The following is a 13,363-nucleotide window of genomic DNA, read 5'->3' as shown; positions in this document are numbered from 1 at the left end:
AGCTCTTGGATGCGTTTATTTGATTTAATATTGAAGTAGATTTGTGTTAGTGCGATGTTTTGGTAATGCGATTGAGATACCATTTTTGTTGTATTATTAAAGGTAAAGGTAAAGGTTCCCACACACATGTGTGCTAGTCGTTTCCGACTCTAGGGGCCGGTGCTCATCTCCGTTTCAAAGCCAAAGAGCCAGCACTTGTCCGAGGACGTCTCCGTGGTCATGTGGCCGGCATGACTAGATGCCAAATGCGCACAAAACGCTGTTACCTTCCCACTGTAGTGGTCCCTATTTTTCTACTTGCATTTTTACGTGCTTTCGAACTGCTAGGTTGGCAGAAGCTGGGACGAGTAACGCGCTCACTCTGCTACACGGCACTCGGGATTCGACCCGCCAAACTGCCGACCTTCTGATCGACAAGCTCAGCGTCCTAACCCACTGAGCCACCGCGTCCCTGTTGTATTATTAGTCATATACAAATTTTAAGAGTATTAGTTTTAACACAATATATATTGTTGGCAATTCTTAATTTTCAAAGCTAGAGTTGAATAAAGAGGCAAAATAAATTGCTAATAAATTCCTACTGGCCTTTGTCCTTTTCTGATTTTTGCAGAAAACAGTAAAATTTCATTAATTTTCATATACCCGATACCGTACAATTTCCCAGTTTTAGTTTAATGTTACTTTTTACTGTATGCAACCTATTTGCCATAGTTTAAGACCACTCATTGAGGACCATCACTACGGTCCTTTCACTGGCTTTCTAAAGTATTCTAATATTATGTTCAGTAGGACATGCTAAACATTGCTCAGCTAAGTTATCCCTGTTCTTGCTCTAATTACAATCTAATTATTCAACTACTGGTTCAGTTCTTTTTATTATTTATTCTAGGTCACCCATTTTTGTTTACCCCAACTTCTTCCTCTGCTCAAACATACTACGTCATACCTCCATGAAGTATTTGAATTCTATGAAGAGATACTTACTTGTCGTTACCCTTACTCCTGCTTCAAAACAGTTTTTGTAGATGAGGCCTATGTCGAAGTAGCTGCTTATGCGTCTATGAGCATTTTTAGGTTGGTATTCATTATTACAATATCCCATTGTAAACCTAACCCTGTCTGAACAAAAGCTATCACGATTCGTTTAAGTTGGGCTGTCCCTAAAGATGACTTCAGAACTGCAAGTGAGCCTGAATGCAGTTCTTTGCTTGCTAGTCAGCCGTTAGTCGATTCAGTAAAATAACCTCCGTTTGTAAGAGTTTTGTAAAAGATTGGTTGCCGGTAGGTTTCCAAGTTCAGTTTAAGGTGCTGCCGATTATAAAGTACTGTTTTCTGCCTAACTGCCTTCTTCAAAAAGAGGGGTCCTTGGTGCTCTCTGAGGTTGGTTGTTTTCTTGCAGATGTTTCATTACCCAACTAGGCAATATCATCAGTGTGATGTTACCCTAGGTCAGGGGTGTCAAACTCAAATTCATTGAGGGCTGCATAGCATTGCGGTTGCCCTCGGGGCCGGGTGGGTATGGACAGGGTGGGCGTGGCCTACTGGGTAGGCGTGGCTAGAATGCGTATGGCCTACTGGGTGGGCATGACCAGCTCTACATCGTTTGCATCAAGGGTGCCTATGGGGGCCTGGGCAGGAGTGGGACAGATCTGAGGGTCTCTGGCAGAAGGAGGGTCTCTGAGCCAGGGCCAAGGCAGTGGGGGCCGTTCCCTCACTGTTTCCAGGATGGCTTCGCGGGCCACATGAAACCACTTCGCGGGCCGGATCTGGCCCCCGGGCCTTGTGTTTGACATGTCTGCCCTAGGTGGAACAATAAAAGTCTGCAGGGAAACAACCAAGCTCAGAAAGCACCAAGGTCCCCCCCTTTCATCCCTGAGCTACAAATATTCTCCTTTGTTGGTCTTCGAATAGACTCTGATTTCCCTTTGGAGTCCAACAGAGAATGCTCCAGGGTCCATGTAGAAGAGGCCGAGGGTTGGGATCGTCCCAGCAGCAGTATATGTAAACATGAGTTTTTGTAAGAAGTACCTGGATATCAATTATACATCACAGCTACTAATTATATAAAGCTACTAATAAAACAGTTTGTTTATATTTGTATTAAAAACTATGCTTGCTTTTTCTAATTTTTTCCCCCCATTTGATGTTTACTTTCTTGTGTTTTTAAATTAGCACAAACCTTTTGCACAGTGCCATGATAATAGATGAGACTCCTCTAACCAGGAGGTGCTTGGCTCAAGCCCTAGCCCAGCAGTTCTTTGGCTGCTTTATATCTAGAATGTCTTGGTGAGTAAATGGATACCTTGGAGAAAGAATTTTGCATTTGAGTACGTGAAAGATTAAAGGTAAAGGTAAAGGTTCCCCCGCACATGCGTGCTAGTCGTTTCCAGCTCTAGAGGCCGGTGCTCATCTCCGTTTCAAAGCCGAAGAGCCAGCGCTTGTCCGAGGACGTCTCCGTGGTCATGTGGCCGGCATGACTAGACGCCAAAGGCGCATGGAACGCTGTTACCTTCCCACCGTAGTGGTCCCTATTTTTCTACTTGCATTTTTACGTGCTTTCGAACTGCTAGGTTGGCAGAAGCTGGGACGAGTAACAGGCGCTCACTCTGCTACGCGGCACTTGGGATTCGACCCGCCAAACTGCCAACCTTCTGATCGACAAGCTCAGCATCCTAACCCACTGAGCCACCGCGTCCCTACGTGAAAGATTAGCATAATGCTAAATATAAAGGAGATTAGTATTAGTGCCATCATGGGTTTCACGAATGATTCTGAAAACCACGATGGATGGCTCTGCTGAATTTACTTGGGCATTTGTTGCCTTATCCTGGAACACGTTTTGAACGAATAAAAGTCCCCAACAAATATTCAACAAGCACCTCAAAATATGGCTGGTTAATTAGCAGAAACTGAAATCATTTCTGAAAGGATAAATTGAAAGTACAGGTAGTCCTCATTACTGACTGCAATTGGGATTGGCAGTTTCATCAGTAAGCAGTGTTGTGGTAAGGTGAAAAGTCACATGACTGCTCAACCTACAACAACAATTCTGGCTGCAGTTGTTAAGTGTATCATCATGAGTTGTTAAGCACAATGTCATATGCCAGCAACTTTCATCCGTTTCTCCATTGAACTCATTTGTCAGAAGACGGTTGCAAATGACAATCACATGACTGTGGGACACTGCTACCATTGTAAATGCATGCTTCTTGGCAAAGGTCCAAATCATCATCGTGTCACTGCTACACATGGCTGGAACTTTGAGAACTAGTTGTAATTTTATGGATGTGGTCACTGAACCACCAAGTGATCAGTAATGGAAAACTACTTGTACACCAAATTCCAAGTGTAGTCACGCCATAAAAAATTATATATTATATATTAAAAATTATATATTGTAAATTTTATATATATATATATATAAATTTTATATATATATATATATATATATATATATATATATATATATATATATATATATATATATATATATATATATATATTTATGTTGGTAATTTTATTTTCAGTTCTTTTTGCTAATAATTTAGAGCAGGTTTGTTCAATTATTCTACGCTAGGCTAATATTTTTATTAAGCTATTATGTTATCCGTTTTTGTAAATTCATCAGCGCCATTTCAGATTGCCTTGATGCAGGTAATTCTCGCTTACCAATCACTTATTCAGCGATCATGCAGAGTTATGATGGTGCTGAAAAAAATTATGGCCAATTTACAAGTGTTTATGACCATTGCAACCTCAGCACAATCACAACGGCAGCCCGTGGCTGAGAGCTGTAGATACACTATGCAAACACAGCTACTCTCTTCAAATCCCTTCTTCTCCATTTTCTTTGCTGTGCAAGGAGGAAGGAAGGATCAGACGAAGACATTGCTTACAGAACTCACAGGGCAGAGAGACCGGAAAGTAAATGTAATGTTTTCAACTGTGAAAACATTTGTACCCGCTATCAGGAGGAGCAAATTAGAGTAGTCTGAATCATGAGACTTGTTCTCTTTTTCATTTTCATCTACAGGTCAGATGAGTGGGTATTAAAGGGAATCTCTGGCTATATTTATGGACTTTGGATGAAGAAAACCTTTGGTGTTAATGAATATCGTCACTGGATTAAGGAGGTAATTCATCCAGATGGATAGAACTTTTGGAAGCATGTCTGAATCTCCAGATGATAAATTCCACAAAGCTGTTAGTGCTCTTCATATATTTAAAGCAAAGTTATCACAAATCGAGGGACATAAAGCAAGATCCAAATAACATGTGCATGCTATTTTGGAATTGTTTTGTAAAATAATACAGATTAAAGGCCTGGATGGTCCCTGAACAACTTTCTGAAATATTAACATAATCTAATTATACATTTTCATACAGCATTTTGTTGTGTTTGGGTACCTATTTAATATGAGCAACAAAGCATTAAGTCACGAGAAAAATTCACAAGGCTCTGACAACAGGAAATTGTTTAGTGTGATGTTGATTGTGACAAGATAACCTTCTCTTTGATTTTTTTAAAAATATGTTAATATGAAGGAAATTTATATCTAGAAGGGTGTTCAATTATATAAACTTCCTCCTGCTGTCAATAACAGCATAATTAAGACACTAATTTACTATTGAGTCAGAATTGGGCTCACATTTTAGAGAACTCTGTACTTCTCTAGCAAGAAAATGTCTAATTCAGCCATTCCTGATCTGGAAGTTCTTCAGATGTTTGGAGACCCAACACCCTGATTGTGGAATTCAATATTCTGTAGTTCCAAACAACAATTCCCTTTGACTGTTAGGAATAAGATACTTAGCAGGGGCAGGGGCAGGCAGCAGTCCCATGATGGGGCTATGTATATCTTCCATTTTTTACAGTTTAAATCTGATTTTTCTTTCTTCTATTTTTCTTTTTTTCTGTTACTTTCTTCTGCTTTCTTACCAGTTTATGAACATTTTGGTAAAGTTTTGTATGGGTGAGAGAGGGATCTTTTGAGTCAGGTTTGACTCTTGGTTAGTTCAGATCAAAGCACGAACCAAATTAATCTTTCCTCATCTGTCCCCAAAATTTTCTCTCATACTTTATCCCATTAACTCTGCCATCAATAGTATGGATAGGTAAGCAACCATTCCTTGGCAACTATATTCCACTGCAGACCTAGGTATCAAGTAATCTTGATGGGCTTCTGAGAAAGCTCAAAAGGTCCATGAAAACCAGATTACAAATCATTTATTTATTTATTTTAATTATTTATTTACTAAATCTATATGCCACCCACCTCAATATGAGCGACTCTGGGTGGCTTGCAATGACATAAGTAATGATATAAAACAATTAATAGATTAAAAGCATTTCAATATCAAGCATTGAGTAAAACATTAAAATTGACATCAAAACGAATAAAAGAACCAATGCGTAAATGGGGTGAAGATGGGATCTTCTACTAGTCTACTGGCCACTTCCATCGGGGCCCAAGCCAGTTGCCGAGCCATGAGGCCACGCGTTTTCACGGGGGTGGAGGTGGATCTCATTTCATGATGTTTGAAAGTGCAGGTGTTAAGACAGAAAAGATTCTTTTCCTGGATCCCACCAGCTGCAGTTCTTTGGCCCACAGGATCCAGAGCATGTTCCTTCTGCTAGTGTAAGTGTGGTTTCTCAAGTAGCTTGGGCCCATGCCATAAAGATAGATTAAATTTTACAATACAGCTGTTAGTGGACAGATGTGGTTTCCAATAAGAATGTCCTTGCGGTTCATATTAACAACCTCAGTAAGAAAAAGGTCGCTAGGTTCAAAGAATATGCTTTTCATTCCCACATGGCTTGATGTGCCTGTTGCAAATTACCAGCTAAGATCTTGTCTATATCTAGTCTCCTTTTTAAAAAAAACTACTATGACTACATACATGCTCAGTGAATAATATATTTTACATTTCAGGAACTAGACAAAATAGTGGCATATGAATTGAAGACTGGTGGTGTCTTACTGCATCCAATTTTTGGTGGAGGGAAAGAAAAGGACAAGTAAGTTTAGTAAGCAACGGACAGAGTTACAAGGCAATTAATATATGCCTATTAGAATAGTAATGAGAAATTAGGTCTGGGGCTTAAATTATTTCTCTTGGAAGGTCCTGTGAAAGACACATTTGACAAACATCACTATTGTGTGTGTGTATCTGTGAAATTGTATTATACTGTATTGTACTATATTAACTGAATATATGTTCAAAAACCTTTCCAGTGAAGAGAAACAAGTTTAGTGGTGAAATGAAAGTAACATTTGACTTATTTTATAACTATTAATATTATTTTATTAATTAAAGCACTAGGGGAAAGCTGAATGTGTTGTTTTATAGCAAGAAAACAAGGCTCTTGGAATGTTTAAGAAAGTTTTTGTAAGTTTTTTAAAAATTATAGTTCAATTCAGAAGTAAACTTGTGTAAGTAAGCCTATTTATATAATTTCTTAATTTTTATATTTCCACAAAATGCTTCATATTTTAGTTGTAAAATACATAGTTTTCCCTCTGAAAATTGTTCGTGTCCTTTAGTACCCTTGTTAGAGAATCAGATTTGAGATTTAACGGCTACTTATACATTAGATGTGCATTATATCTTTGGTGTTTTTTGTTCTACCTGTTTACAACTGGCTTGCTGTTTTAAACATTTTACAATTCTAATGATTTGTTTATATACTGCTGTAGAACTCGGCAATAGGATAGCTATCTCTGAAATGGTTTTATACAGTGATCTTAACAATTCCTGTCTTCTTGAACAGAATACTTTTTTCCAAATGTTACTTTCCATAAAATTTGCATAGTTGGAGATGAATTATGGAATAGCCATTAATTTTAGCATGATGATAAAGAGGAATAACAATGCACCTTTAAAAACTGCTCACAGAATCAATTTTGCTAGTAATATTCACGTAAAAGCCATTTTTTCCAAAAAAACTGATGTGTTTTATTTATTATTTTGATTTTAATTTTACATCCTATCCTTTAAGTTCTTCAGAAGTGAATAACATGAATTCTTTTTTTAATAGTCTAGATCAAGCATGTCAAACTGCCAGCCTATGGGCCGGATGCATCATGCCAAAACCGCGCCCACCCCATTGTTGGCAATGGGGAAAAAGCCACGATACATCACACGACATCACGTGATGTCGCGAGTTTGACATGCCTGGTCTAGATGTTTATAGTTTGACATGCCTGGTCTAAATGTTTATAGTTAATACTATGTAATTCATGAATTAGTAGAAAATACCTGCCTTTTTTATTTCTGTTGTAATCTCAACTGCAATAGATTTCTCTCATAAAATATACCATGAATGAAAAATTATTTTGCTTTAATTTTCCAGCCCTGCATCACATTTACATTTTTCTATAAAACATCCTCACACATTATCCTGGGAATATTATACCATGTTTCAATGCAAGGCCCACCTTGTTATGAGACTGATAGAAAACAGAATAAGCATGGAGTTTATGTTACAAGTAAGTATTTGGATCTTCTGTATTGAAATATATTTAATTCCTTTAAAATTGGTGTTTTATTTCTTTTCTACTTATGACATGCTAAAGTGATTGATTTCAGTTCTTTGTAATTTATAAAATTGTTTCCATTGTACACAAACATATACTCCCTATTAATGCTGAGAGTTTATGACAAGTTAACTGGCAATTGAGACAACATTGAGATTCTTTGTTTAAATAAAACTTGTAACCAGGGTTTGAAGTTGGTTAATAAAGCTAAGAAGAATGGTTAATCTACAACCACAGATGATGTTAGCTTTCTGCATGCATATATATGTGTGTGTGTGTGTGTGTATGTGTATATGTGTGTGTGTGTGTGTGTGTGTGTATATGCACACACACACACACACACACACACACACAAACATACACACACACACACACACGCACGCACACACACACACTAACCTAATTTAATTTAATGTAATTTAAACAAATTGTCTTTGGGAACAGATTGTGAGAGAGCAATCTTTTTCATTTTATAATGTTTGCTCAGGAGAAAACTTAAATCCTGAAAAACACTTGCCATATTGATATTTGTTTGAATAGTTGTTCTATTTCTTACAGATGAAATAGTCATGTCATTAGCCCAGCAACTCCATCATGTTGACTTGTCATCTTTCTCTAAATCTAGATACCACGAGCATTTCTTTACATGATTGCCTCTTTAATAAGTCCCTCACAATTTATTTTGTACACTCATCCAACTTTTCTTTTTCGGTCTATAATAGCAAAGCATGGAATCAGATCTCCGCTTAGGAAACTGTTGTGCTCCTTGTTGATGTAAACAATTGAGTCTATTCTATTTTTGCCATGGAAGCGATTAAAATAAATTGAAGGCTTTTAGAAGCATATTTCTTTTCTTATTTTATATTGGATACTGAGTATATAAACAGTGATGTACTAAAAGGATTCTGGAATATAGGCTGTATTAATCTAAATATGAGAAATTGTGATAAACAGGGAGAGCTCTTACGTGTTGTCAGAGACAGGAAAATTGCTGCTGCTGGAAGCATGGACATTAGGCTGATCCAGCATGACACTGTTTATGCTTGATTTGTAAGCAAGATGCATTTTGGCACTAATCTGTCTTCAGAAACATCTTTATGTCAAGAATAGTTGCAGGCATAATGAGATGGTATGCAGTAGATGAGGTTTGGATTTAATCTGTGCATTGAGCAAGGGTTTAATTGAACTTTTGAGTTCAATAAACATTAGCTGCATTTTCAGAACTTTGAACCATAAAATATAGTTTACAATAGCTGAATTCACATGATATATGCTTAGTTCAAAAGGTAAGCCAACTTTGTTTTAATGAAATATCGAAACTTAGTGTTTCTGATCCTTTCTGCTTCACTTTATTCTTCACAGAATGTTTAAAAGCAGTATTAAACTTTTTTTTTAATCAGAGGTACAATACAAAGGAAAAGAATCAAAGTTTACTGCAGATGTTTACTTTTGAAATGGCAGAAAACAGAAACTGACAGAACTACCATTACTCTCCTATCATTAAGTATAGGAAAAATGTTCCTGCTAATTATTCTTAATTAATTAAACTAAGGGACACGGTGGCTCAGTGGGTTAGGATGCTGAGCTTGTCGATCAGAAGATCGGCAGTTTGGTGGGTCGAATCCCAAGTGCCGCGTAGCAGAGGGAGCACCAGCTTCTGCCGACCTAGCATTTCGAAATCATGTAAAAATGCAAGTAGAAAAATATGGACCACTACAGTGGGAAGGTAACAGCGTTCCGTGCGCCTTTGGCATCTAGTCATGCCGGCCACATGACCACAGAGACGTTCTCGGACAAGCGCTGGCTCTTCGGCTTTGAAACGGAGATGAGCACCGGCCCCTAGAGTTGGAAATGACTAGTACGCATGTGCGGGGGAACCTTTACCTTTACCTTAATTAAATCAAATGTTTTTGGTCTGGTTGTATGTTCAAGAGTCAAGTGTGATTTTCAGTTTCCAAATATCCCTTTTTAAAAAGATGCACAGTTATATTGTGTCTATTTGAAATTTCTCGAGGTTAAAAATCCGTTTAGTTTTATGAAACTGATCCATTTTCTGAATCTGACTTAATTTCATCCTAGGTTTTCAACAAACTGTTAAGTCTAGCTAGCACCGCTTCTTCCCAGAAATTCCAATCTCATATGTGGAGTCAAATGCTGGTTTCTACATCTGGGTTTTTGAAATCCATTTCCAATGTGTCTGGCAAAGATATTCAACCTTTAATTAAGCAATGGGTGTATCCTTTTCCATTGTGCTTTGGGCTACTTACCTGAAGGTGAAAAGCAACTGCTTAGGACAATCTAAACAAATAGTCTTAAGATATGAAAAACTATCTTTGGTAATATTGTTCAGACTGTTACCTCTTTTTCTAAGGACCAATCCCACTGCTTAAAGGAACTTTTACTGAAAGAAACTGAATGCCGCAAAGTCAGGCGGAATCCGGTGTTCCCGCACAAAAGGCAAAGCTATTCAGCTGCCAATCCCTCTTTCCCCCCCCCCATGACCAGTCCCCTGGCCAGCCAGTGTGATGCCAGCAAGATGTTTTGAAAAACTCGGAGGTGTGAAACTGGTAAATTTCCATTCTTGGGGCAAACGGCCTTGAAGATCCTGTTACAAGCCAGTTTGGTGATCTGGTCTCCCATTGTCACTTCCCCCTCCCCATTCCCCCTATCACCTTCCTATTTCCCACCATTTGATAAAACAGGTATGGATTGCCTCAAACGCCTCTTCCCCCCCCCTTACCCTTTGATGGTAGGAGCCAGCAAGGCGCCAGGCTGACGATGGAGATCCTGACATCATGTGATTATGATTTGCAACCTGCCGTGCCAGCATCACGCAAGCAAAATCAATAGGGAAGGTAACAGGGAATCACAAATGGTAACCACATGACAGTATGACATTTTTTAAAATTACGGCAACTGGAAGTGCTGGAACGGCTGTCGCTAAAGTCTTCATGGTCACATAGCGTCATACTTTGCAGTCACATCACTTAACGACCTTAATTGCTGCCGTTAACCAAGGACTGCCTGTACGTGTAACTAACTTTTCTTTATAACCTACATTTGGACTGCTCAGATTTCAGATTTCATGCAAGAGCAAGATAAGCGTTTGAAATTCAAAGATGTCTCCATGCAGAGTGGCTTTTGATAATTTGGGATTGTTATTGACATATTCATCAGGGAAGACCAACCCTTTCAAACGCTAAATAAATGAAACTTGTGCATTGCAGTTAAGTCTGTTAGCTTGAAAAATATATACGATACCAGGTTTTTTTCCTATGGAGTTTTGGCAGAGATCAAAGCAACGTGGTCAAATTTTATGGCAGTTTTGCATTTAATCGAAAACGAAATGTACTCGAGCTAGAAATAAAGCAAGACTATACCTCTCCTGGGACGCAGAAATATGTGGTAAGTTTACTTTTTGTCCTTTTTTTTCTTTAAAAAATTTGCAAAAAAAATTAGTTAAAATATCGCACTATAGTTCCTTTTGTATTGAGTTACTTCTATTAAATTTAGTAGCTATTTTATTAGCCTGAACCCTCTCGGCAGAATTATGGCCCCAACTTAATTTAAACACTTCTTTTGTATCTTGTTAATGAAAGTTGAGTATCATTTTCATTTATTAAGCTCTAAGCCTATATCTTTTTTTTTCTGTGAAATATTTTCACTTTCTTCTTTATAGCACCACTCCAGGTATGCTCCACAGTCAAGGATACAGGTAGTCCTAGGCCAGGGGTAGGCAACCTTGGCTCTTTTATGACTCGTGGACTTCAACTCCCAGAATTCCTGAGCCAACCAAGCTGGCTCAGGAATTCTGGGAGTTGAAGTCCATGAGTCATAAAAGAGCCAAGGTTGCTTACCCCTGGCCTAAGCTTATGACAGCAATTGGGACCGTGATTGTTGTCACTAAATAATGTGGTCATCAAATGTGATGCCATATGACTTGATCTCTTAGCTATGACAGTCTCGGCAGTCCCTGTTGCGGCCCTAAACTCTGGATAAGTGGGTTTGTTAAACAGGAAAAGGTGGGAATCCCAAGTAGGAAGTGCAGGAGTGCCGTGTGTGTGTGTGTGTGTGTGTGTGTGTGTGTGTGTGTGTGTGTGTACACTTGGGAGGGCCAGTGGGGAGTGCTAGTAGTGAGGAAAAAAAGGAGTGACTTAACCAAAAGTGAGATGTGACCTTTCCTGACGGCTTCCCCATTGACTTTGCGGGAAGAGAAGGTCACAAATGGAATTCAGATATCTGTGGTTTGGTGCGATGGCCAGAAGCTTGATGGATCAGTCGTGTGTCCATTTTTTTTCAGCACCACCATAATTTTGAACAGTCACTGAATGGATGGCTGTAAGCCAAGGGCATATTGTTTAGTGCAGCAGCCTCCAACCCTTTTCAGTGCCAGGGACCGGTTCTGTGGAGGGCAGTTTTTCCACAGAATGGGGGGGAGGGTTTCATGCGCTTTCTGGACCCTACACATGTGCATATGGGGCTTCACTCGCATGCCCTAGTTCAGGGGTAGGCAACCTCGGCTCTTTTATGACTCATGGACTTCAACTCCCAGAATTCCTGAGTCAGCTATGCTGACTGGTTGCCTACCCCTGCCCTAGTTCCTGGCGGGCAGCTGACTAGTTGGGGACTCTTGGCTTAGGGAGCAAGAAAAAAAAAAGACATTTGAACTTTTCTTTGCATGAGAAGAATGCTGCATGTGTACAAGTTTTATATAATGCTTTCGTATTTATTTATAGCCAAGGGCCCCAAAAGCAAGTTACAAATATAATCTGAACTTGGTATTAGATAAAATGTTTTTACAAGCAAAATAGTTAACAAATAAAACCCCAACTCGTTGATTTGTTATTAAAATGTCCCGTTTTTATAGCCATAGTTAAAAATCTGGGCACTGCAGTCGTAGGATTTTTATCTACAAGTAAATTTTTTACATACTTTTCGTCATTTGGATTTTCCTTGTGGAGCTGTTTAATGCCACGTTTAGATGTATTTGTAATTTGCTTTTGGACTTTTTGGCTGCAGATAAAATTGAAATATAATTCAGTTACCTTGGTCAATACTGAAATAAAACTTGGGTGTAAATACCGAATTCATTTAACTTCTGGCCGTTTCATTTCTGTTTTGAATGTAAAAACATGAGCTAAAAGCCTGCTTTTTAATATGTAAAAATACTGGGGAAGCAGGATTGCATTAAAAGTTTTTTCAGCAAGAAATAGTTGACAGAGTGAATATATTAAATATGGGATTCAGTATTGTGCAGAAGAACAGGGTAGAACAACGGCTAATGACCCTCTTTTACCGGTCTACTATAGAGAGCGTCCTCTCATATGGTATTGTGGTTTGGTATGCTGGGTCACGGTGGCTCAGTGGGTTAGGACGCTGAGCTTGTCGACCAGATGGTCAGCAGTTTGGCGGGTCGAATCCCGAGTGCCGTGTAACAGAGTGAGCGCCTGTTACTCGTCCCAGCTTCTGCCAACCTAGCAGTTCGAAAGCACGTAAAAATGCAAGTAGAAAAATAGGGACCACTACAGTGGCAAGGTAACAGCGTTCCGTGCGCCTTTGGCGTCTAGTCATGCCGGCCACATGACCACAGAAGACGTCCTCGGACAAGCGCTGGCTCTTCGGCTTTGAAATGGAGATGAGCACCGGCCCCTAGAGTCGAAAATGACTATCACGCGTGTGCGGGGGAACCTTTACCTTTACCTTTATGCTGGCCTGACAGCCGCAGATAGGAAAGTATTACAGAGGGTGGTGAGCACAGCACAAGACATCGTGGGCTGTCCCCTGACACCACTGGATGACCTCGCCAGGGCTTGCTGCCTTGGAAG

General features: G+C 39.2%; 1 protein-coding gene across 1 annotated transcript in view; it reads left to right on the top strand.

Moving 5' to 3' along the window:
- The window catches only part of TAF2 (TATA-box binding protein associated factor 2), a gene marked incomplete at its 5' end in the record, with an annotated part of 63,632 nt that overhangs the window by 12,542 nt on the left and 37,727 nt on the right, over window positions 1-13,363 (top strand). Inside the window, 7 exons of the mRNA XM_081325624.1 lie at window positions 890-1,074; window positions 2,173-2,286; window positions 4,034-4,133; window positions 5,934-6,019; window positions 7,355-7,490; window positions 9,618-9,772; window positions 10,829-10,943. Coding sequence (XP_081181750.1) covers window positions 890-1,074; window positions 2,173-2,286; window positions 4,034-4,133; window positions 5,934-6,019; window positions 7,355-7,490; window positions 9,618-9,772; window positions 10,829-10,943 — 891 coding nt within the window. The remainder of the gene's footprint in view (window positions 1-889; window positions 1,075-2,172; window positions 2,287-4,033; window positions 4,134-5,933; window positions 6,020-7,354; window positions 7,491-9,617; window positions 9,773-10,828; window positions 10,944-13,363) is intronic.

This window comes from Vipera berus (assembly GCF_964194415.1).
Source record: "Vipera berus genome assembly, chromosome: 3".
NCBI classification, from domain to species: Eukaryota; Metazoa; Chordata; class Lepidosauria; order Squamata; family Viperidae; genus Vipera; species Vipera berus.
Note: the sequence above shows the minus strand (reverse complement) of the source record. Positions and strands in the feature narration are given on the sequence as shown.